Source organism: Malaclemys terrapin, chromosome 2 (genome assembly GCF_027887155.1).
Source record: "Malaclemys terrapin pileata isolate rMalTer1 chromosome 2, rMalTer1.hap1, whole genome shotgun sequence".
NCBI classification, from domain to species: Eukaryota; Metazoa; Chordata; order Testudines; family Emydidae; genus Malaclemys; species Malaclemys terrapin.
The window spans coordinates 200,677,951-200,704,792 of record NC_071506.1 but is presented as its reverse complement, the minus strand read 5'-3'; the positions used below and the strand labels follow the sequence as shown (position 1 = coordinate 200,704,792).

The 26,842-nt window shown below is 41.9% G+C and overlaps 1 protein-coding gene across 3 annotated transcripts in view; it reads right to left on the bottom strand.

The window, feature by feature from the left end:
- Window positions 1-26,842, bottom strand: part of PDE1C (phosphodiesterase 1C) — a 430,287-nt gene that overhangs the window by 82,308 nt on the left and 321,137 nt on the right. For all 3 annotated transcript variants that reach the window (XM_054019358.1, XM_054019359.1, XM_054019360.1), the window contains 4 exons: window positions 23,593-23,733; window positions 11,960-12,060; window positions 10,910-11,038; window positions 214-315 (listed from right to left, as the gene is read on the bottom strand). In XM_054019358.1, the coding sequence (XP_053875333.1) occupies window positions 214-315; window positions 10,910-11,038; window positions 11,960-12,060; window positions 23,593-23,733 (473 nt within the window). The remainder of the gene's footprint in view (window positions 1-213; window positions 316-10,909; window positions 11,039-11,959; window positions 12,061-23,592; window positions 23,734-26,842) is intronic.

The following is a 26,842-nucleotide window of genomic DNA, read 5'->3' as shown; positions in this document are numbered from 1 at the left end:
GGGCTGGTTTATCCCATAGCTTTGCTATTTAGATGCTGTGGCCCGCCAGAATATCATACGGGCACGTGCCTGAGTGCTCACATGTGAATTCATTCAAAATCTAACAACAGAAATAGACGTGGACATCAAAGGGTCCTCCGGAGTTTAATACAATTGCCAAGTACCAGCTGAAATGCAGCCCTTCACTGCACACAGTGTCAGGAGGTGACTCACCCTTCTGGCTGCTGCAAAGCATTCTTCATGGCTTTGATTTGCTGGAAGTGACAGGACATATCAGTGGCCAACACCATCTCTATCACCAAGGCCCTGAATTCCCTTTTGGGCAGATATCGAGCCAAGCGAAGGGAGGAAAGAGAAAGAGAAACAAGTTAAATAACACCGCTGCTTCTTGTGTTGGGTAGCTGCAAATCACTTCTGACATTTCCACTCTCCTCCACTTGCGTCACTGAACTCTTCACTTTATCAGGGCAAAAGAGGAGAGGAAGGAGGATCTCATGTTGTAAATACCAGCCACAGAGCGAGCAATTTAGTCAGATGATTAACTCTTGCTAAGAGAAATCCCAGAGGTTTCTGACAAATCCATTACGGTCCGCTCTTTTCAATTAAACTCAAAGCTCCCAAATCGATTTCTTCTATAGGAGTCTCTTAAAAGGAAGCACACAGGCTGTTCACTTGCTCCTGCCAGGGCATGCACACTATTTGAACTCTGAAACACAACCGTGTATCGACTTACCTTCTAAATCCGTTTTAAAATAGATTAGTTAGAAAAACTAAATGGCTTGTGTAGATGTCTTAATACTGGTATGGAAAGTTCATGTATGTTAACTTCACAGCTTGTGTAAACTGAACTTATTGCACACACTGGGGTTCCTTGCATCCCTGTGCCCCCCTCCTCCCCAACCCAATCCCCCTCTTTTTCTGGACTTCCTGAACCCTCTCCCCCTAAATCTCTTCCTTGCCAGGGTCTCTGTGTACCCCCCATTTTCCATCCTCATTTCAGGCTCCTCCATTCTCCCCTCCATACAACAGCTCTGAGCATCCCCATTCCCACTTCTCCCAGACCTTTCATTTTCCTCCATGGCAGGGGCTCTGTGTACTCCCCCATTCACCCAGCCCTCCATTGCAGGGTCCCCGATTCCTGCCCAAGGCAGGAGCTCTGTGCACCCCTCATTGCCCCCTCCCTCACAGTAGGGTCTCTCATTCTTCCCACGCCCAGGAGTTCTGCATGCCCCATCCCCCTACTCCCCATGCCAGGGGATTAGTGGGAATCCTCATTATTCCCTTCCCTCAATTCCCACTCTGCCCTCCATGCTAGGGTTCTGTGTGCCCCCCTTCTTCCCACTCCCCATACCAGATCCCCCACTCTTCCCGCTGCCAGGGATTCCATGTGCCCCATTCTCCCCACCTCTATGCCCTTACACCCTCTTCTTTCTATCTAGGAGATAAGTCATTCTGAGTCAACATGTTAAATTCCATAGGCAGGATGAGCAGAGACATCACCATACCTTGCCACCCTTACTTCTGCACTGCTGCTGGCGGCAGCACTGCCTTCAGTGCCAGCAGCTGCCACTCTCTGGCCGTCCGGCTTGAGCCCCGGCACCTCTTTCATTACAAATTAAGCACGGGTTGGATCAATAGGCAATAGCAGAGGTGCTTGAGGCTGTAGCTATACTAAAGAGCTGGCGGGAGGTTCGTGTGTTCCCCTATTTCTGCCTTTTGGTTTTCAGATTTTCCCACCAAATCAATAGGGTTCTGGCCCTTCAATGCAATGAACATTCTCTGAAATTTTGGGACTGGACGCAGTGTTATCATGTTAGACAGATGGAGAAATGTCATTAAGTTGTGAGTGTTTAACTCTAACCCTAGCCACCCCATAGCACTTTTTTTTTTTTCAAAACAACTTTTCTGTTCAAGTGTAGCACATTGTGCTCCTGATATTACTACTCCAAACTATTCCACAATGAATACATGAATGAATAGTTAAAAAAAAAAATCCTACTTGGGAAGGATCAGATTGAAATCCCTTAGAAGTCAATGTGGTTTTTTCAGAACTTTAAACCATCAAAACTTTCTGGTCTATCATATATACAATCTTCTTTCTATTTTCAGTGACGTGGTCTGTGAGTATGTCCTCAGATTTGTTTAGCAATTTTGATGAAATTCCCTGCTTAAAGATTGAGATGCTTGAATACAGTAGTGAGGGCCATAAAAGTGCCTTAGATGGAATTAGAAATATTTTTGAATTGAAAATGTGTGAAAATACAACTTCTTGCAGGTTTTTGACTGGAAAGGCCCACTTCATTTGGAAATTGGGCTCATATTCACCAGAAACAGGCCATTTTTTTTTTAAATTGTATTTCCCTATGATCTTTTCATAGGGACATGGCTCCATCCTGAATTCTAATCTAATCTTCCAATACATCAGGGGATTGATTCATCCTGCTGGAACAGGCAACGGCAATTTGCAAAGCCCCTTTCTCCTCCACAGAGCTGTCAGGGGCTGCTGTACTCCAGAGGGAGGGCACATGGTATTTGCATTACTGCTGTCACAGAGGGGTTCTTGTTGGAGAAGAGCAGCTCTACCTTGAAGCTGGCTTTCCACGGGAGTCCCACCAATGGAGACAGCCCCGTGGACACACTGAATCAGCACACCTCATGGGTGCCCTGGCCACACACCTTGCCCACTTTTCTGGCTGCTGTGGCAGGCATTTGAATATGCTTCCCAGCATCTCCAGATGGACTTTCCACCAGCACGGGAAGACTACACGTGAATATTTTGGTATAATCATCGAGGGCAGAATCAATGCTGCAATGTTTCCACCATGGGATAAAAATCCTATACATTTTTGTAAGTAATATGGTAATACTTCTTTGCTATCTTTACCACTGATCACTGCATCTGGACTAATTAATTATGCATTCATGAGAACTACAGTACACCTGTGACTATCAGTAGGCTGGGATCATTGATCTCCGGTCTGCTTTAATTTACAGACATAAATTCTTTAAAATCTCTTGCATTGTTCCAGCTGGAGACCACTTTAACCTGCTCTTTAGGACAACTCCCCTGAGGACATTCACTTCATGAAATTTTGCATAATATTTTTTGATGTTTTGTTCCACGCAGTTTTTCTCCTTAGCCCCACCCCAAATTATGCTGTGCCCTACTGAAAGAATTAAATCCCCATAAAGTCACAGAAATTGGAGTGGAAAAGGGCTATTGAGGTCATCTAGTCCGTACCCGGGGGCCCAATAGCAGGATTGTTGCCAACAGCATAGTGCTTTGTCCATTCCACTTCAGTCAAATGCATGCATTTTTGTGCATAGCAGAAAATTATCTATAAGCCATGGATTGTGGGTCTCACTTTTTTATTCTCATGGAAAATAATAAAGGAAGGAACAACATTGCCTTAAAGGCAACATTTTCAAAGGCTGGCATTACTGACAAAAATGTGCATGCTTGCGCACTGCACGCATACAAATACCGGATTTGGACAAGAAAAATATATAATTGCTTGTGCAAATGCCTGTCTGTTACATGCACAAATGAAGATTATGTGTAGGCAAATTTTTCATCTTGAACCTTCGCAAATGCATCCCTAAAAGTTTCAACCAGCCTACAAGAGGCATAACTGACCTGCAATAACAAAACATCAGTAACACACACGGCATTATATGGGATGAGAGATCACATCCCAACTGTTGGATCACAACTCCATGTCTGCTAACAATGGTTTATGAAAACCTTCATTAGACACTATTTCCTGAGCTGTACACTGATAGGAGCTGAAGAGCTCAACATTTTCCAGATGCCTTTTTAATCCTGTACTTGCCAGTAAGGGCTTGTACTAAATATGCTCTATTTCAGTAAACTGCATGGAAATTATTAGCAGAGAAATACAGTGCCAGAAAAGAGATCCATAACAGTATCTTGGAAAGCATCTGTTCTCTTTGCAATTTATTTTCTTAATTCAGTGCGATCTGTTTTAGTTTCAGTTTTATAATTTACCTGTTGACTACTTTAGTAAATGGGATTTGTCAGATGAAGCAACCTATCAACTTTTCAAATATTTAAGAAGCAGTAGAGTTCTTTAATGTGAAAGAGAAAAAGTGCTGAAAATTAAATTAAGGACTTTTCTCCCTGATCCCCCATCAGACCTCTTCTGGGCTCATCTGCTCTCCCCGCACATGCAAAAGCCACAAAGAGGTCTGCTGTGCTGGTTGGATAGAAGAACCTTCCCTGAAAACACATTCCCAGACTAGAAAGATTAAACACCATAAAACTGATAAAACCCATATGCACAGACAGACACATTTCCCAAGACTATCTTCACTTTTTCGATTGCAGTCTTAAATCTTAATGTGACCTCCGTTCAGAAAAGGCACTTTAGCGCATGCCTGAGTCTTGTCCAGAATCAACACCCAGACCTATTGTTGTAGGGGACATTCAAATTATCAGATAACTCAAAATGAATAAATAAACCCAAATTTGGATGTGATAAATCTTTAAAACTGGTTAGGCTAAAATTTTCAAGAATACCTTCTGATCTAAAGGGCCTTGGATTTTTATTGCCCAGACTGAGATACTTTGGGCCTTTTTTTTTTTTTTTTTTTTTTTTAGTATCTTAATTCCTGTTGACCCCATCTATGGCTGTGAGTTCTCAGCACCTTTGGAACAGGCCCAAGGTGTTTCAGGTTAGACACTTTAAGATGGAGGCACCCAAAATCAGAAGCTACATTTCAAAATGTTGGCCTTATGGTACATCCGAACAATGGCCATTATTCTGCAGCAGCTTCATGTGCAGCAGCTACAAAATAAGGCCCTAATGAAGAAGAAGGAAAATTAAGCAATCTGGAACAGCTTCAAACCTAACTAAACCAGATAATGTATTTCTTAAAGGAGATGTGTTACTCTTAGAATCTTCAAACATAAATGAGTATACCAAGGAACATGCATTCTGACTAGAGCTGGGCAAATAACTGATTTTTCAGTTCACTGGCAGTTCTGAAAAATAAATAAAAATTCAATTCAGTTCAAACCAAATTCAAAAAAATTCCAAACATTTTTGGTGAATCAAAGTCTGGGTAACACCTTAGAACTTCTCAATACCAACTGGAAAGGGTTGTGCAGAGAGGTTACAAGGAATCTCTTGGGTGTGGCATGTACATTCTAGTTTACCAAAGAGTGTCAGGTGATGTCTTGAAGCCTGTGTCACTCTGGTCATGAACATCATTGTGAAATGTATGGATGGATGCTATGTATATATACTGAAAATGTATTCTTACAGTCATAGACTCATAGACTCTAAGGCCAGACAGGACCATCGTGATCATCTAGTCTGACCTCCTGCACATTGCAGGCCACAAAATCTCACACACCCAACTCCTGTAATAGACCTAAGCCTCTGTCTGAGTTACTGAAGACCTCAAATAATGATTTAAAGACTTCAAGTTACAGAGAATCCACCATTTATACTAGTTTAAACCTGCAAGTGACCCCATGCTGCAGAGGAAGATGCATCTCTGCCAATCTGACCCGGGGGGAAATTCCTACCTGACCCCAACTATGGTGATCACTTAGACCCTGAGCACGGCGGCAAGCCCAACCAGCCAGATACTAGGAAAGAATTATCTGTAGTAACTTAGAGCCCGCCCCATCTACTGTCCCATCGCCAGCCCGTTGGAGATATTTGCTGCTAGCAGTCACAGATGGACTACATGCCATTGCAGGCAGTCTCATCATACCATCCCTTCCATAAACTTATCAAGCTCATTCTTGAAACAAGTTAGGTTTTTTGCCCCCACTGCTCCTCTTGGAAGCTGTTCCAGAACTTCATTCCTCTGATGGTTAAAAACCTTCATCTAATTTCAAGCCTAAACTTGTTGATGGCCAGTTTATATCCATTTGTTCTTGTGTCAACATTGGGGCTTAACTCAAATAATTCCTCTCCCTGCTTTGGTATTTATCCCTCTGATGTATTTATAGAGAGTAATCATATCTCCCCTCAGCCTTCTTTTGGTTAGACTAAACAAGCCAAGCTCTTTGAGTCTCTTCTCATAAGGCAGGTTTTCCATCCCTTAGATCATCCTCATAGCCCTTCTCTGCACCTGTTAACAGTTTGAATTCATCTTTCTTAAACATGGGAGACACTGTATTCCAAATGAGTGGTGCCTTGTACAATGGTACTAACGCTTCCCTATCTCTACTGGAAATACCTTGCCTGATGCATCTTAGGACTGCATTAGCCTTTTTTATGGCTGCATCACATTGACAGTCTAGTCATCCTGTGATCAACCAATACACCCAGGTATTTCCCCTCCTCTGTCACTTCCAACTGATAAAACCCCAGTTTATAGCAGAAATCCTTTTTGTTAATCCCTAAATGCCTGACCTTGTACTTCACATGATTAAATTTCATCCCATTTCTATTACTCCAATTTTCAAGATTGTCCAGATATTCCAGTTCTCCTCTGTATTGGCAATACCTCCAAACTTTGTGTCATCCGCAAATTTTATTAGCATACTTCCACTTTTTGTGACAGGGTCCCTAATAAAAATGTTAAATAAGATTGATCCCCAAACCAATCCACTAGTAACCTCCCTCCAGCCTGACAGTTCACCTTTCAATATGACATGTTGTAGTCTGCCCTTTAACCAGTTCCTTATCCACCTTTCAATTCTCATATTAATCCTCAACTTCTCCAATTTAACTAATAATTTCCCATGTGGAACTGTATCAAATGCCTTACTAAAATCCAGATAGATTAGATCTACTGCATTTCCTTTGTCTAAAAAATCAGTTATCTTCTCAAAGAGGAGATCAGGTTGGTCTGGCACAATCTACCTTTTGTAAAACCATGTTGTATTTTATCCCAATTACTGTTTATCTCTATGTCCTTAACTACTTCCTCTTTCAAAATTTGTTTCAAGACCTTGCATACAATTGAGGTCAAAGTAACAGGCCTGTGTTTTTTTCTTTTCTTAAAAATAGGAACTATATTAGCAATTCTCTAGTCATAGAGTATGACCCCTGAGTTTACAAATTCATTAGGCTTGCTATTGGGCTTGCAATTTTATGTGCCAGTTCCTTTAATATTCTTGGATGGAAATTATCCGCCCTCCACCCCAATTTAAGCCCATTAAGCTATGTCTAGGGACTGGTCACCAGCAAACGTGAAAATCAGGTTTTCTGTCAAACAATGGATGTTTATATTGTCTCATTCACAATGGGTCTCCTATCACCAAATGCAAATGAAGGATTGCAGGGACTTCAGAAAGAAAGTAACAGGAAGAGAAAAGGAGTGGTGTGGGAAAGGGAAGAGGGGAGAGAGAAAACCCTATCTGGAGCTGTATATCAAAGGTCTGTTCCACTGTATTTGGGAAACAAAGATGACGACCGGTTGCTTTTCACTGAGGAAGTAAAAGGACAGTGATTTTGCTTCATGAAAAAGGGCTCTCAGCCAGGCTTGGTTGAACATGCTGGAGACAACTTTGGATGTAATCATTTTCTTTCGACAGGAGGTTAACCTGTTAGTCAAGTTTAGTCTCTAGAAAGCTTGTTATGATTTTATTTTATATGTAACCATTTGTTTCCAATATTCTTACTCACTGTTACTAGGATCTCTGTTCTTTGATAATAAACTTATTCTTGCTTTCACCATAAATACATCTCAGTGCTGTGGTATTAAGCAAAGTGAAGGTCCTGAGCTGAATCTTACAAGTTGGTGTATATTGGTCCTTTGGGAACAGCAGGCCTGGTAACTCTGTGAGTGTTCGGTGGAGAAGGAACTGGACACTGCAGGAAATGCTCCAAGGACTCGGGGGTGGGTACATGCCTTTTGCTACCTGTACAAGGCACGTGGCCTGCAGACCTGCCTGGAAGGCAGTGCTTGTGCTGCCAGAGGCTGTTGGTTTCAGGGAGCCAATCCACAGCAAGCACAGACAAGACTCCTTTACGCTAAAGGCAGGTGGCAGTGAGGTGCCTCATAACCCTGGGTACCCTGGGGGAGCGTTCACATTGGGACAAACAGAACATGTTTGACCTGAAATGTTGTTTCCAGGTGTTTTTAAAGGCCTAGGTTCACAGAGCAGGAGGTGCTGGTGGTGCCCCTCTTATAACTTTTAGCCCAGTGATTAGACAATTTTTTATCAAATGTATGAATGGTTTCAGGTCAACCAAAATAGCTTTTTTCCAGTGAATAAACTGTTCACCCAATTTTTTTTGCTCAGTTCTAGTTCTGTCACTATGAAGAGGAGGGGATAGCTTCTACTCAAACAACGTTTTAAAGTTTCAAGACTCAGACTATTTTTCTGAAGATTGTGCTCAAACTACCAAGAATATGGTCAAAAGCAGCTGCTAAAAATCTACTTTGTAGCCAGTGACACGTGGCCTTTTACTGTAGCCCAGAATGAATTATTGCTTTTCATTTAATGGACAAAGCAATGCACACTTCCCCATTAAAGTTAAGAGTGTAGGGAGTGGTGGTAGGAACATCACAGTGCTATTTATTTAATTTCGTTCTCTAGGCAGAATTTTATTTATTATCACAAACAGTTTAGAGACTGAATTATTTCCCAGTGTTGACTCAGTGCTTCATCTTTCTAAGACAGATAAATCCAGTTTCCTTGTTTTGTACTGTGTGTTGGTCTTTGAGATAAGACTTTCCATGACACTCTTCATTGGCCAAAACTATCTCCCCCACAAATACAAGATTGTACAGTTTGCTCTGCTTGTGTGGTTAGCTGATGGCCTCCATCCAAGAGGTTGTAGCATTTCAATGACTGCATGTTGTGAACTGCATTGGGATGAAAGATGTGGTCCCTAAAATGATATTATGAGGAAGAAGGAGGGGATTAAGATGGTAAGAGAGAGAGGAGAATGGAAGAAATGAAGAGAATCAAGCAAGTGGTCATGTACCATAGGCCCACATTTAAATTTGAGGACAGTGTAGTTACCGTAGGGATGAATTTGTTCCATTGTGATTTGTACATCTCAAAAGGGGGTGCGGGGAGTTAAGGCAAAATTTAAATTTTGATCCCAATCTGCTTGGACAACTTCCTTTAATTTTTTTTCACTGTCTCTTCTCCTCCCTCATCAGCTCCCATTAAATTTCAGCAAGGTACTTAAGCACAGCCTTAATTCTGAACACCAAGTAGTCCCACTAACTAGATACATGCTTTAGTACCTTGCTGAACTGGGACCTTAATTTCCCTCTTCCTTGAAATATCATCATAGGTACAGAAACTTCCATGCCAAAGCACTTCACAACCTGCATAAATCCAACACTACTGAGGTGCCATGACCACTTGGGTTATGCCAAGGAAAAAATAGGCCCAGTGTGTTTGTAGGAAATTATGTTTATATTTAGTATACTGTAGGGGAAAGTTTACAATTTAAAAAATCTGTTTTCCTTGATATCTTATATATCTAATTTGAGTGAAAGCAAGTTGCATTTAAATTTGAAAAAATCCCTTACAATACTGAATTTAAACACAACAGCCTCATGCTGTTAACTGAAATCGTTCAGCTCCTTTTCACTGTGCAAGGTGAATGAAATGCAAAAAGTAAACAGACAACCTAGATCTTGAAAAGTAAATTAGATTTTGATACCATGACCCACAGAGTGGGTTTTATTCCTTTTTCAAGATTCTTGTGACACTTTCTGAGTGTTAACGTGTTTTTTCCTCAGATTTTGTCTGTGTATGAATCCACAAGATGTTGAGTGGCTTGTCAGACTTAGCTGGTCAGCCAAAGCAGACAGAGCCAGACAGCCACAGAAAAAAAACACAGAAATTGGGCTTGTTTTTGGCTTCATTGGCTTATGAGTTGCTTGTTGGCTAGTTTGGGGCTTGTAGTTCGTTGCGTGAAAGTTGGCAACTGTGATCCATAGTGCTGACTTTTGAATGAAACCAACCACATGTGGTTCTGGGGTTTAGGCCGGGTGCTCAGATAGGGGTACATTGTTGCCCTCCCTGGCTCCACCTGTCATGAGGGTTTCTGTGCTGGGAAGACTGGATGAGTATGGAACACAGACCCAAGGGAGGAGGAAGAGGGTGAACTTTCCCTCCCTGACCCAGTTTACCAGAGCCCAGAGAAATACTGCTGAGTGCCCTCAATTTCCATTGAAGTCAATAAGAGTTGAGTGTGCTCAGCACTTTGTTCAGTTTGAATGCATACATGAACCAGTATATGTTTGTCTGCAATAACGCATGATGGGCTGCTTTCACTCCAGTGAGAAAGAACTCTGATTAATACAATTCATTTAAGACTCTTCCTGTCCGGTCCAGGTAACTATATATGTTTTATGCATAATTGTTATTTTTAAAATGTCAGATATTTCATTTAAAAAGGAGATAAAAAGCCCGCTCTCAGTTTGAATAATCTGTTATTTAAAAAATGCCAATTTTTGCAAATAAATTATTTCCATCAGGAGTGCCAGTTTTAAATTACACCTTCTTTTGGCTTTTTGGCATGTCTATTGCACCCACTTATTCACTGTGGGCCTGATTCTCATTTACACTAAAACTCATTTATAATGTTCTGTCAGTATAAACGGGCCTTGGACTGGGCTTAACTGTAATTGATGTTTTTGTGTAAATGAAAATCAGGCCACCCGTATATTCACCTACACAATGATAAGTAGATGAAGGGAGATCTATGAGAGACTAATGAATAGATTCCATTACAAGTTAAATAACTTCACACATCACTTCTGAATGTAGTCCTAAGAGTACAGCAGATGAAAATGAGAGGGGTAAAAATAGGATAAAGATTTTTAAATCTTTTCTCTTCGTAATAAAAATACAGCTGTATATTATATTTTGATGGATACTATTATTCAAAGAAATGTAGGAACTACAAATGGCCCGGTTGTAACTTCCCCAAACGGCTTTACTGCTTGTTCCTACCTCCAATCATCCTTTGAGAGGTTAGACAAAATGTTCATCTCCTCGTCGTCTTGCAAAAGGCGATAGGCTGCACTGACATGGTGATTTTCGAGCACAGATCGGTCATTGTACAGAATGGCTGAATCTGACCTAGAATTTAAAAGAATGTAGGAAAAGTTATGTTTCTTTCCATAATGTGTCAGTCTCGCATTCAGAAATATTACTATGATTCACAATTACAGACTATATATTGGTATTTTTATAGTAAGTGTAATGCTGTATTCATTGCTATGTAGCTGGGAAAAACATTAAAACAAATCGTTGAAATTCACCTCAGGGGAAAAGCCTTGCACAAAACCACATTCGCACTTAAGACCCACCCAAATACTGTGTTAAAGATTTAAAAGGAGTGCTGAGAGACATTTGGCTGCTAAATACTACATAAATATCAGTCATTGGGTGAAACGATGAGGCTTTTGCTCGATTCTTACTAAGGTAAAACTCTTACTTTGTGTGAAAGTGAAGTGTTACTTAAAATTTTTGAACAAGGCATTTTAAGTTGTTAGTTCTCCTTTATTGGGGTAGGTAGCAGAGCAGTACCATGAGAGCAGTAGAACGGGAAGAAGGCAGAATTGAGACCTTTGAAAGTTCTGGCCAAGTGAGGGGGCATGGGGGCATCATTTGAGCTCCCCGCCTCAGGTGCCAAAATGTTGTGGGCCAGCCCTGAGCATGGCTGACCATTTATTTAGCAACCGGCAGGTTTATGAAATATGAGTTATTCATCGAAATTCTCTTCTAAGTGGCATCAGTGTAAATCTGAGGTTATTCTATTTGAAGTCAGTGGAGTTACTCCAACTTTATGCTGGTGTAACAGAGGATTTTGTCCCAGTGAATGGAAGATATTCATGATCACAAAATATAGTATATCTCAATTTCTTGCACTTACAATTCTTTAACCTATTCTATATATTAAAAGAAAACACAAAACAAAAAAAGAGTCCCAGAAGAGTCAGGTATAGACAAAATGAGCATTCTTCCCTTCTTTCCTTAAGTAATTTACAAAGGCCTCACCGTGTCTGAATGTGAAAATTGTTGGTGGTTCCAGTGTGTTCATAGTCATGGACGGCAGCTGCGAAGATCATAGCAAAGATCTCCAGCTCTGTCAGCCAGTGCTGAAAAAGAGATTATAGAGCAATCAGATAAGCTGTCATTTTCTCATGCATTAAGGCTTTCATCTGTTAAAGCAAGCTCTCTCTTGCTGACAATACACACTGCACATCATTGACCTTTCCCTACAGCCTGTCAGCTGTTCCAAAGCAAACTTCTCCAGCTCCTACATGAAAGCTGAACCATTGTTTTTCCTCAAGGTGGATCTAAATAAATGAAACTCTGGCAAAATATTTTAAATTTTTTTGACACTAAAAAGGCTGAAGCAAGGGGAGGAGAACATTTACTTTCTTTAAAAGAAATACGAGCAAAAAAAAAAAAAGATGCAAGCTCAAGAAAGGGAGCATGTGCAAAGATACACACAATATAAAATACACGTGCAATCAGCTATGTTTGCCTAGAATAGTGATGTTACAAGCCTAAAATACACTAGGATCTTGCTAATTCCCAATGACTAGGAGACCCTTTGTGAATTACTGAATTGTGTGTATTGACAAAAAGGCAAACACCTGCAATATTAAAGCAAGAATATAGCATCACAAAAATGTAATTCTAGTTGTTTACTTATATTTAATTGAAAAATATTCAGAAAGTCATGGGATAACATTTTCAAAAGCACCTAAATGATGCAGGATCTCAAGTCCCATTTTTTGAAGTGCTTAAACCAATTAATCATTCTGTGCCTCAGTCTCCCCACCTAACAACATGCACCTACCCTCCAGGAGTGCCATTAGTATTAAAGTAGTTAATGTTTGCATAATATACTGAAAACAAAACACTAGATATTGTCAATACTACTAATACAATTAGATGAATCTGCAGCTTGGAAGAAGGGATAACCCTAGATTTTGGGGGCCCTTCAAGTTGGGTGATCCTTCAACCTCTTCATACTCACAGCACCCCCAGCGCTGGCCATCTCCTGTGTGCCTGTAACACCACTCCCCCTCTGTGGTAATCCTGACCCTCCCACACTGGCAAGTTCTGCAGTCTCTACTGTCCTAAGGCTGGTGTACAAAGTCAGATTTCATCCTAAAAACAATAGGTCAGCAGTAAAATATTTTGCCCAGCTCTAAAAACCATCATCAGAACTGGCACCCTTATTCATAGAGATTAAGACTAGAAGGGACCACCTGATCATCTAGTCTTATCTCCTGTAGATCACCATCCAGCACCCGCACACTAAACCCAACAATCCAAATTAGAGCAAAGTATTACAACCAATGAGAGATTAGACTATGATGTGCACAGGCAGAGACTAGAAGGGACCGAGATGCACCAGTGCCCAAGGCCACTGCAATGACAGGGAAATGATGAAATGAGATACACCCAGATAATCCTGGCAAGTGACCAGTACCCACACACTGCCGAAAAAGGCAAAAAACCCAGTGGTCACTGCAAATTTGACTGGGGGAAAAATTCCTTCCCAACCCCACATATGGTGATCAGTTAGATCCCGAGCATGTGAGAAGGAACCAGCCAGCCAAGCACTTGAGAGAGAAAATGCTTGGTTCCACCTCAGAGCCCTGGCCCTCCCCACTCAATGTCCCATCTCCAGCTGTGGCCATCCCTGATGCTTCACAGGAAGAACATTTAAAAAAAAAAGTCCTAGCATACATTTGGGGGAGAAAAAAATCCCTTCCTGACCCCTGCAGGTGGCTGGCTGAAACCCTGAAGCATGAGCTTTAGGAAAATAAGACACAAACCAGAAGTGAGCCCCAGGGCTGCTGAGCCCTGCCCCCAAACATAACAAGTAATATCATCATACAGTTACACTTGTAAATGTGCCCAGCTTCCGCTTAAAGCTAATTAAGTTGTTTGCCCCCACAACTACTGGACTATTCCAGAACCTCATTCCTATGATGGTTAGAAACATTCTAATTTCCAGCTTGAATTTGTTTATAGCCAGTTTATATCCATTAGTTCTTATGCCAATATTGTCCTTTTGCTTGAATAGCTCTTTAGTCTCTGTGGTATTTACAGAGAGCAATCATATCCCTTCTCAGCCTTCTTATCCAGTCTTCCAAGCTCTTCCAGTCTCCTCTCAGAAGATAGGCAGTCGGTTCCCCTGATCATCCCAGTAGTTCCTGTTGGCAGTTTTATTCAGATGGACAATGTGTGAACAGGCATGGAGACTGAACTACTCTCTTATCCCTACCCATGTTCCCTCCAGAATTAGAAGAGAGTTGGAGAACGTTGGTGGTGGTGACGCTTTTGTTGTCTCTATGTTGTCTGTCCTGAGGATAAACAGCATTTACTATTGACAAGGAAGATTACTTCAGTCTTCAAGCAACATGGAGGATAGGTCCATCAATAGATAGTAGCCAGGATGGGCAGGAATAGCGTCCCTAACCTCTGTTTGCCAGAAGCTGGGAATGGACAACAGAGGATGGATCACTTGATGATTACCTGTTCTGTTCACCCCTTCTTAAGCACCTGGCATTGGCTACTGTCAGAAGACAGGATACTGGGCTAGATGGACCCTCAGTCTGACCCAGTAGGGCCGGTATTATGTTCTTAACATAATTCTGATAACGTTAAATTACATCAGGGATGGCCAGACTGCTGGTTCTCTAGGAAGTAGCATACAATAGACCCACACATCAATTCTCCAGACCTGGTCTTTCATTTCCCAAATGGAGGCAGATTGCTCAGCTCCTGGAGTTCCTTCTCTCAGCTGTTACTACTCTGATGTAGCTGGAGAGTCATTAAGCAGGCTTGAAGTCCCATCAGGCCCTCCATAGTCAAACAAGGTCAGCACAATGCAGGGTCTTGAAATGGGGAGGAAGGCTACTGAGGACAGGAGTAAAATGCTGTTTATTGAGAACGCCCACAGAAAACACAGCCTAGGGTTACTACAGAAGAACAGTGGATGACAAATAAAATTCAGTGTAAATAACATATAGTTATAAAGCTCTGTCAATAAAGCGGAAAAAATGAAACCTTTAGTAAATGATCAAAAGTTTTCAGTCCCCACTTCAACTAGAACCACAAGAAAGAAAATAAAGAAGATGCCAGGCAGCCTGCATTTAACAGATGCAATCTCCATCCAAGTGGGGATATTACCTTTTACTAGGCTATGATGGACTTCATCTTGCAGAATGGGGCTACCTTTAAAGAACAAAGCCATTAAGAATGATTGAGAAAGCAGCAGGGCTCTCCCATGTGGGGGGAAAGCAGGAACGGGGAGAGAGCAAGGAAATGTGAATGTTTTTCATTTCTGAAGGGGTGACAAAAATGATCCAGAACAAACTCTTCAAAGATGATGGAAAGAAAGAAATGAATGAAAGAATGAGCATTGAATCCCAAACTGGGAACAAAGAAAGGGAAATGAGGCATGGCTGTCACTCACAAAGGCATAATAAACATGAAGAATTAACTACTAAGAAGAGCCACTAGAGTCTAAACAAAAGATTCACTGTGTGCATAGGGAGTGAGAACAAGAAAGGACTAGATGAGCTTCCCAATGCGAAAGTGAGTGGAATGCATTGCCAGGAAACACAGGAAAATGACACAAAGAAGAGAGAGATGGAGATAATTAGCTTATTCCTTTTCTCAGGGTTTGTGTTCATTCATTCCAAAGAAGTTATCAGTTTCAGATCTCATATAATCATGATGATCTGCTTATTAACCATAAAAGCCAGCAGGTTTTTTTCCCCATTTGGTTCAAACGCAAATGTCAGAGAAATCCTACGCTTCAGCAGTTTTACAGCTCTGCTCTATGAAATGTGCCATTATCAAGAATTACAAAAGTACAGAAAGCGCTCTCATCATTTACGGTTTGCATATAACTGTGTGACTGCACAAAGAGATCACACAGTAATTCCCAATAATTATCAAGATTAATCAGATAATATTCATAAAGGATAAAAAATAATTGAGTCACACTTGAACAACAGAGTTAATCAAAGAAAGGAAGAATGAGAGAAAAATAATGCTTTACAGATATCTACTCAGTGCCACTCTTAAAAATGTTTCTAAGTTGTGTGCTTGAGTATTTATTCCCTGAAATATAAACATTAAAAAAATCCACTATTAACTTTGTACCTCAAAATTACGATAATACTGAAAATATTATACTGCCTTTATATATACTGATGGCAGCTCTTCACCTAGAATACTGTGTTCGTTTCTAGTCGCGCCACCTAATAAAGATATATAAAAGGTTTATAGAAGTGCAGGGAGAATGAGTAGAGCAGGGGTCCCCAACGCAGTGCCCGCAGGCGCCATGGCGCCCGCCGGGGCGTCTAAGTGCACCCGCTGCTGGCCAGCAGACGAGCATCCACCAAAATGCCACAGAGCAGCGTCATCCAGAGGTGTCGCCACCAAAACGCCACCGATTTTCAGCAGCGACGCCTCTGGATGACGCTGCTTGTCGGCAGCATTTCGGCGGCAACGCCTATTGACGTTGCCACTTGTCGGCGGCATTTCGGCGGATGTTCATCCGCCGCCACTGTCCTCCGTGGCTTGTCGTCTGGCACCCGCCAGATGAAAAAGGTTGGGAACCACTGGATTAGAGGTATGAAAAGATCTTGGTCTGAGGGGAGATGGAAGGTATTAGGACTACAGTTTAAAGAGAAAATAAATAACGGGGGACATGATGGAAGTCTATGAAATAATGACTGGGATAGAGAAGATGAATCAGGCTCCTTTTTACTTCCCCCCCCCCATAATATTAGGACAAGAGGTCACCAGATGAAACTAAAGGCTCACATTTAAAACTGATTATAATACTTTTTTACGCAATGAATAATACTTCAGTGGGATATTACTAAGGTCATGACCAGATTTTTAAAAGGTTTAGATACTAATGTGAACAACAAGAATATTCTCAGTAGAACTAAACAGAATAATGACATTAAGGGATGTAAACCCTCGTACCAACCACTAAGTGCCTGGGTTAAGCACAAGCTTCCACTATGCCGGTGCATAATTGCCTATTACAGAAATGTGCAGAGTCCTCTCGGCAGCTGGAGCTGGCCACTCTCAAAGACCGGATTCTGAACTATTGAACTATCCAGCATGGCAATTCCTAAGGCCGTATCATTTTATTTGGATTATATTAGTGAAGACATGGTCGTTATTCACGAGGCATAAGCCTGACCTTGTATTATTTGCTGACCAGAAAGCCCTACAGACTTCACTTGGAGGTCCTGCATAGGCGCTGACTTCCCCTCTGCCCGGTGGGTGCTCAACTCCCCATCCCGGGCCCCGCCCCTGCCCCGCCTCTGCACTGCAAGACTTCCACTGAAGCCAATAATTATCACTGAAATCCAAAGGAATTTGACTAAAGACAAAAAAGTCAGCAAAGATTGCCAGATTTGGCAGCACTGTATATTATTAGTAGTCATCAAAATAAATAACACCAAGCTCTGCCCTACGGTGCACACACAGGACTCCCATTGAAATAAACACTGCTCACGTGCACATTCCCAAGGTCAACATTTGGCACCAATTTGTTATAATTTAATTTGTAATCACTAAGGCTCATTCAGAAAATTATTCTGATTCTGATTCTGAGCTGGATAATAACATGAGGAACGAAATAGAACCTATATATATTTTTATAGGGTCATTGTACATCTGTTATGTATGTCTGTTTCCCCTCTGCCTTCCCCCAAAGGAGTGGCTTGCAGCCTTACTATTAGTGTTATTGTCAAAGGCAAGTCAACAACCTCAAGGGTGTTGAGGCTACTCAAGCAAAACATTTAAAATAAATTGATCTGGACATTGAACAATTTACTGTAAAACACACGCACAAAAATCTGTAAGACAAAAACAAAGGCACCAAAAATATGAAGATGAAATTCAGGAGCTCAGTATTAATCTCTATGCCCCATTCTGTTTAATAGCTGACAACCCAAATCCATTCTCTGTCCCTATAAGTAGCATAAATATTTCTTCTAAAAACAAAAGATGCCTAGGAGAGCTAGCTAACAATGCTGAAGTTAACAGACTATCACATGCTGATAAAAACCCATAAAAAAAAAAATCTGTTATTAGCTGACTCATGACCTACTCTCAGGAGAGCAAGAACAAGAACTATAAAGATCAGATCTTAATTCCATCCAAATCAACAGAAGTTTTCCCACTGATCTCCACTTTAGCGGGATCAAGCCGTTAATCTACCCCTGGAAAAAATGTCATTGTGGGGTTCCAGAGTTATTTTCTCTCAGCGGTCTTAAGTTTGTTCAGTTTAAAAATAAAGAGATACTTTTTTCTAACTGCCATGTCTCCAAGTTGTGCAGTATCATGTACCGTCATCAATGATTGGCGATCCCTCGATTTCGAGGACGATCTCTACCACGGATTTACATATGGGTCTTGAGATGACTCAGGAGTCCGATCCTGGAACTGCAAATCCGCCTGCAGTAGGTACAGACATTTTGTGGCAGGCCAATGGCCTGCTGGGAAAAAGTTATTTCTTTTTCCTTCCTTCTCTCTCTTTTCAGCTTCAAGGGCAATGTGTTTCTCCTCTAACAATAACATAGTCAAGAAGGTGTCAATGCCTGGAGTGAGAGTGTCTCCAGGTGGTCTTATACTTCTCACTTTGTCTAAAGAGGGTGTTCGTGATGATCAGGCCACGTTCTACACATTTGCTCAGGATGAGGATGGCATTGGAATTAGCCTTTCCTACTCCTTCTTTTCCGATAGTGCCATTCCAGAGATCTGACTCCTGCCCAACTCTAGCGGTAAAATCTCCGAGGAGAATGATCTTGTCCTCCATGGGAATGTTGATCAAGACTCTGTCAAGATCTGTATAGAATTGTTCCTTGATATCCTCAACAGAATCAAGCGTTGGGGCATACGCACTGACAACAGCAGCAGACTGGTTGTTGCTGAGATCAAGACGAAGAGTCATAAGATGTTCATTGATTCCTACAGGAAACTCTGTAAGCTGACTGACTAACTTATACCTAATTGCAAAACTGACACCATGAATGCGCCTGTCCTCTGGAGATTTTCCTTGCCAGAAAAAGGTGTAACCACCACCTTCTTCCCTCAGTTGACCTTCATCTGGGCACCTTGTCTCACTCAGGGCAGTGACGTCGATGTTATATCTCGCAAGTTCCCTGGCAATGATAGCAGTTCTTCTTTCCAGCTGTACATTATCTTTGTTATCCATCAGGGTGAGAACATTCCATGTAGCAAAAGTCACTGTCTTTTTATAGCTTTGATTGCAGGCAGAGTGATCCCAGTGGATGCGGTAATCCAGCCAGGAGTGTATGAGACAGCCCAGGTTTAGGGCACCTTTTCTAGTCTTCTCCCCATGCGGGGTGAGCAGAAGGTATCCTAAAGAGGACTGCTCAGTCACAATAGTAGCTGCCAAATTGCACCCCGTCTCAGTCCAGGTGCCAGATGACCATTTAACTACCACCACCTACGTGCAGATTCATGACGAGGGACTGCCAGATTCACTAATCCTGTCCCCATCACCACTAGTCCATTGTTGCAGGGCTTAGGAGGTTGGAAAGGTGTTATTCCCCATGGTAGAAGCCTGCGCGTAATTTATTTTAACATGGGGAAGCTTTTAACGTGGTGTGCCTATAGCAACCACACGGTCATGACAAGTTGGAGGTCTGGGGCCAAGTGACAGGGAAAGTCCGAGAACACTGGAGATCTCCACTTGCTGCAGCCTTCATCCACTTTCACAGACGTAGAGATCCGAGGACTGATCCACCGTTGAGGACTTGGGGGATTGGACCGTGCTTTGTAACCCCCCATCATACTTGTTTGCCTTGGGAGATCCTACCAGGAGCATGAAGCTCCTGACAACTTAGCTCTGAGGATCATTGGAACACGCAAGCCCCTTCACCACACAAAGTGACGGTCCTGGTCATCAGTATGAGGATTCAACAGGCCAGATTCTGTGGTTATATCATATCCTTCAAATTCTGCCTTTTATCACACCTGCATAGCCCTGCTGTCTTCAGTGGGGTCAGACAAGTGTAATAGAGAGCAGAATATGGAAATTACAGAGTTCTGTTAGTGATGCATGAGCTAGAAAAGAACGCAGCTCACTCTCCTACGGCTGTGATGGCGCTACAGTACTAACATGCCAAAAATAGTAAAGTAACAAATATGACCCTGAAAACACACGAGCAGTAGGTCTGTTGAATAAGTAGGAGCCATTTTTACACAGTCACTTTTCTGAGCAGAACTGCATTGTAGGATGTAGGAAGAGTGCCATCCTTATGCTGTTTGAGGAAAGGAAATCAATTGATTCACCATCATAATGCAATTCACATTAAACGTGGTTTTAATATTCTTATTATTTATGTCCTTCAGTGGGTTTTCTTTAACCTACATGCTAAATATCTGCAGTAAAACAGTTAGGAATATTAGACTGGTTTGTAGGAGTTAGTTGTGGGTCTGAATCTTATCTCAGTTTCTTTAGTGAAATCAGAAGTAACTGGTAGGAGTGAGACTGGAATCAGGCATTATGTTTGTACTGAAATTTTTATTAACAGTCAGCACAGGAGATTTATATTTCTTTAGGTCTCTCTGTTGCAATCTCAGAAACTAACATCATCTCCAACATTTATCAGCTGGGGAAAAGGAGGACTAAAGTCTTACCAACAAGAGAGGAGGAAGATGCAAGCATTACTATGGGCTTTTGTACACTTGCAAAGCTACAACAGAACAAAGACAGCTGTGCCACCATAGTGCTTCAGTGTAAACACTCCCTACACTAATGGTTGGGGTTTTTCCATTGGTATAGGCAATCCACCTCCCCGAGAGGTGGTAGCTGGGTTGACAGAAGAATTCTACCACCTACCTACTGTTGTCTACATTGGGGGTTAGGTCAGTAGGTGTGGATTTTTCACACCCCGGAATGACATAACTGGGTCCACTTAACTTTTTAGTGTAGAACAGGCCTAATAATGCTGAGTCATTTGCAACTGGGAGTTTCTTTATCTTCTTCCTAATATTACAATTTTAATAATAAATTCTGAAGAATCAAAGGATGTTATGTAAAAGATACTTTTCAGTTGAAATCTAAGGCTCTTTTGGTTTTTATTCGAAAGTTGCAATGGGAGGAGTCAATGCCAAACACAATTGTATCTGCTTAAGTAGGCTGTTTCTAAAAAGCAGTAAATGAACCTATTTAAATAAAAATAAAGCACACTAAAATTTAATTTGACAACATACCAGTCACAGGAACAGCAACCAATTCATTCAATTGTATACTAATTAGCATGGGTTGGAAAATGGATTTTTCCCTTCCATGAAAAATGTCAAGCTTTCAGAAAAAACAGTTTCATCCAAAATTGGGAAGAAAAACCAAAATGTCTATTTTACTGAATGAAATTTAAATTTTTGTTTTGGGTCAACCGAAGCATTTTATTTTGATAAATTTGAAATGTTTCTTTTCAATTCCAAGCATTTTCATATAAATAAAAGTAAATTTAAAACAGACTCATTCCAAAACAAAACAAAAATCAAACATTTTCTTTCTGAAAGTGTCAAAACATCCCATTTTTGTCATTTTTGACATTTCTTTTTTCCAATTTTTTTCTGAAACAAAACTTTTCCAAAATAAGTACAACTTCACAACAAAAAAATTCCGTTTCCTCCAAATAAAGTGTTCTGACAGAAAACTGTTTCAATGAAAATTATTTGAAATTGTATGGTGGGCCATGAATGCTCATGAAATTCAGGGTTGGAGTGCAAGAGGGGGTGAGGGCTCCAGCTGGGGGTGTGGGCTCTGGGGTGGGACCAGAAATGAGGAGTTCAGGGTGCAGGTGGGGGGTCCGGGCTGGGGCAGCGGGTTGGGGTGTGTGGGGAGGGTGGGGGCTCCAGCTCGGGGTGCAGGCTGTGGGGTGGGGTTGGGGATGAGGGCTTGGGGTGCAGGAGGTTGCTCTGTGCTGGGACCAAGGGGTTCAGAGGGTGGGAGGGGGATCAGGGATGGGACGTGGGAGGGGGTCAGGGTGCAGGCTCCGGGCAGCGCTTACCTCAAGCAGCTCTCAGAAGCAGCAGCATGTCCCCTCTCTGGCTCCTAAGCGGCGGCGTGGCCAGGCAGCTCTGAATGCTGCCCCATCCACAGGTGCTGCCCCTGCATCTCCCATTGGCCGCAGTTCCTGGCCAATGGGAGCTGTGGGAGCGGCACTTGGGGCGGGGGCAACATGCAGAGCCCTCTGGCTGTCCCTATGCGTAGGAGCAGGGACATGCCGCTGCTTCTGGTAGCCGTGCAGAGCCACAGCACACATGGAGCAGGGAAAGCCCCAGACTCCGCTCCCCAGCGGGACCTCGAGGGCTGGATTAAAGTGTCTGAAGGGCTGGTTGTGGCCCCTGGGCCATAGTTTGCCCACCCCTGATCTAGTCTGACCTCCTGTGCATTGCAGGCCACAGAACCTCACCTTCCCAACTCTTGTGATAGACCCCTAACCTCTGGCTGAGTTACTGAAGTCCTTTTCACTGAGATCCATGCCTCTCTCCTTGCTGGTACAAGAGCCAAGGACAATGATATTCCTGCACTCAAGGGCATTCATTCATGGACGTTAGGGTGAGAAGAGACCCTATCATAATCTAGTCTGACCTTCTGCATAACCTAGACCATAGAATTTCACCAAGCCCATAACTTCTGGTTGAGCTAGAGCAGATATTTTAGAAAGCTATCCAGTCTTGATTTAATGACTTCAAGCAATAGAGGATTCACCATGTTACTAAGTACATTGTTCCAAAGTACATTGTTCATTGTTATACACTTGCACTTCCAGTTTGAATTTGTCTTGCTTCAGCTTCCAGTCACTTAATTTTTCTCTATCTTTGTCTGGTACATTAAAGAACCCTCTGTAATCAGATATCTTTTTCCTGTGTAGGTACTTATAGGCCACGATCAAGTCACCTTTTAACCTTCTCTTTGTTAATCTAAACAGATTTAGCGTCTTTAGTCTCTCTTGCTGTAGGTTTTCCTGACTGCTAATCATTGTTAAATGCAGGGTCTGCACCCCCTCCATGTACCCTAGGGGCACGCATCACCTCAAAGGAGACAAAAGGAGGCAAGGCCTACACCAGTTCTATCAAGGAAGGATTGTGCCATTCTACTTCCCTAGAGTTTCAGTATAACCAATCTATTGTAGATATTTGTACAGCTCCCATCACCACACCATCTGAGATTCTCAGTGTCTTTAATGTGTTTATATTCACAACACCCTTGTAAATAATATTATCCCCATTTTGAAGATGGGGAACTGAGGCACAAAGAGACTAAATGACTTGCCCAAGGTCACACAGGGAGTCTGTGGCTGAGTAGGGAATTGATTGCAGGTTTCCCAAGATTAGCACCCCACCCACAAGACCATCCTTCCACTCCATGATCATTATAAACAGAATTTCACTATATCCAAGATCACTATAAAAGGAATTTCACCATATCCAAGTTCTCCAATAATACCGAGCACCTACAGAGCACTTTTCATTTTCATGGCACTTAGAAATGACAAGTTCATCTACAGTAGGAATAGTTTCTACTGTATATAATCTCTTTAATGAGCACAAATGCTGCAGTCTCATTGTTCTGGTATTCCTGTACTTACCGCCACACCTGTCTTAAAAAGGAGATAATGTACAGTCTGTGTAACATCTGCTGCGTGCATTAGATTGTGATAAGGATTTTTATGTTTGCTGTATCCAACTTCCAGTGCTTCCACAAAGGAGACAAGAGCAGAAATGGGAATCTAAAAAAGGAAACATGAAGTTAAAGGCACTGAGGACAGAATTATCTTCAATTATTAGCATTTTTATGAGTAACTTTCATCTAGTGCCCCAAAATGTGGTCTATACATAAATATATCGCCTAAAACATCTTAGCAGGCACTACGGAAACTGACAGTAAATCAAGAAGTTTACCCATTCCTAATCATATCAGGGATGAATCACACACATATACACATTAACAAGACAGTACACTACTACGTGCCTGTTTGAAGACATAATGCAGAATAAAAAAACAACAGACAGACCTTGATTGATTGCCCCTGAAGAAATGTTTCAATACAGGTCACAAAGTGTATGTCTGTTCTCTCATGACCCATTGTTAAACATCATTGCTTCACAATTCATGGCTTAGATTTTTAATGGCACATATTACAGCTACACTGAAACATTCCATAAGAAGCATTATTTACCCAAGTCTCTGCTTAGTAACTATTTCCCAAATTCTGCCCTCAGACACAGTAGATTCATAGATTCATAGATTCATAGATTATAGGACTGGAAGGGACCTCGAGAGGTCATCGAGTCCAGTCCCCTGCCCGCATGGCAGGACCAAATACTGTCTAGACCATCCCTGATAGACATTTATCTAACCTACTCTTAAATATCTCCAGAGACGGAGATTCCACAACCTCCCTAGGCAATTTGTTCCAGTGTTTAACCACCCTGACAGTTAGGAACTATTTCCTAATGTTCAACCTAGACCTCCCTTGCTGCAGTTTAAACCCATTGTTTCTGGTTCTATCCTGTGACGTTGTGCAGTCTATATGGTTTTATAAAAACTTGCTAATAAGTCAATATAATGTAACTGGGATAGTTTTAGAGAAAATACGGTAATAAGTGAATGTAAGTAACTGGGATATGCCTCATGCAAAAGGTCTCTTGTAAGGTATCATTACAAAGCTTATAATCTACTGAGTATGATCATCTGATTTGTATAAATGTACCACTCTTGTATCTAAAACTAGAAATATAAAATGTAACTCTGAGGGCCTATTGTAATTGTGTAAAGTGTGGACCATTAATGATGGTTTGGAATCTTGATGACTCCTATTGTCTGCAGATGGCTGTAGTTACCTGTGAGTCTTCCTGTATATGTGTGTGCTGGCAAGTGAGTAATGAAGTCTTGCAGGGACATGTGATCATGTCACCTGAACTGGAATCCATCTTTAACCTGGTGCTTTTCCAGTGAGGGGGGGTGGAAAACCAGAGAGACAAAGAGTTCCCGCCTTATGCAAAAGATATATAAAGGGGGGAAGAGAACAGAGAGAGAGAGGAGCCATCATGAAGAATCCCCTAGCTATCACCTGAGCTGCAACAAGAGCTGCACCAGGGGAAAGAATTGTGCCCAGGCCTGGAAGGTGTCCAGTCTGAGAAAAACTTACTGAAGCATCTCTGAGGGTGAGATTATCTGTATTCAGTTTGATTAGGCATAGATTTGCGCATTTTATTTTATTTTGCTTGTGACTTACTTTGTTCTGTCTGTTACTACTTTGAACCACTTAAATCCTACTGTCTGTATTTAATAAAATCACTTTCTATTTAGTAATTCACTCAGAGTATGTATTAATACCTGGGGGAGCAAACAACTGTGCATATCTCTCTATCAGTGTTATAGAGGGCGAACAATTTATGAGTTTGCCCTGCATAAACTTTATGCAGGGCAAAACGGATTTATCTGGGTTTAGACCCCATTGGGAGTTGGGCATCTGAGTGCTAAAGACAAGCACGCTACTGCGAGCTGTTTTCAGGTAAACTTGCAGCTTTGGGACAAGTGATTCAGACCCTGGGTCTGTGTCTGGAGCCAGACGGGAGTGTCTGGCTCAGCAAGACAGGGTGCTGGAGTCCTGAGCTGGCAGGGAAAACAGAAGCAGGGGTAGTCTTTGCACATCGGGTGGCAGCTCCCAAGGGGGTTTCTGTGATCCAACCCATCACATATCCTTAGAGGCTAAGGTGAACAAGTTCTCTCCCTCCTCCTTATGACACCCTTTTAGATACCTGAAAACTGCTATCATGTCCCCTCTCAGTCTTCTCTTTTCCAAACTAAACAAACCCAGTTCTTTCAGCCTTCCTTCATAGGTCATGTTCTCAAGACCTTTAATCATTCTTGTTGCTCTTCTTTGGACCTTTTCCAATTTCTCCACATCTTTTTTAAAATGCGGTACTGGTTTGCAACACTCACTCACTCCAATAGTAGTACTATACACACAGGTGAGGGCAGAATTTAGCGATTTCCTGGGGAGGAGAATGTCACTAGTCCAACCACACATTTAAGGGAATGGCAACATCTGCTCTCCAATGCTAGTACCACATGCTCAGAACTACAATTTCTGAAGTTCTTGTGTGGTGGCTATCTGGATCTGTACTTTCAGTGGCACTACCAGCCAGAAGCAAACTGTAAACAACTCTGCCTTGTGTGTGCATGGTGGGAGTGTGTGTGAGGGGAAGATGGAGGCAGAATCTGAGCATCCTGGAAAGATCCTCTTTGGATATGGGGCAGTCCCTGAAGAAGCAGCCCAAAGAGGGGAGACTTGTGGGGCTCTTCTCAGAAGACAACAATAGTGAGTGGGACCCTCTGGGCAAGACAGGTGCCAGGGAAGTACGGGTCAGAGAAAGAATTTGGCCAAGGCAAAAGGATGAAAATCTCATGAGAACAGTTATTTTTTCCTTGTGAGGTTTCCACCATTTTTGTTCATGTTCCAGATTTAATTGAGAATATTATCCAAGGCTGGAATATAAAACCCAGCTTTGGCAGCATCTGGATCTGGACACCACTAGGTCACCAATATTTATGCTTGAGAGTTTAATTCCTTTCCCAAGCTATGAAACTCAAGACTCTAGAGAATGAGATCAGTGGCAACATTCAGCATACACAGCACACTGGAATGAGGTATCCTCTCAAAAGTGTAAGAGAAAATAAGGGCAGGTGAATTTAGAAATAGTACCAGTGGTGCAACTACTTCCATTATTGCAACAGCCTCAAGACCTCAACAGAACTGAAGGCTTGAGATGATTCATGCTCTGCATACAGCTGACGAAGTAATGTAAAGCTTGAGTGGTGGCAGGACAAGC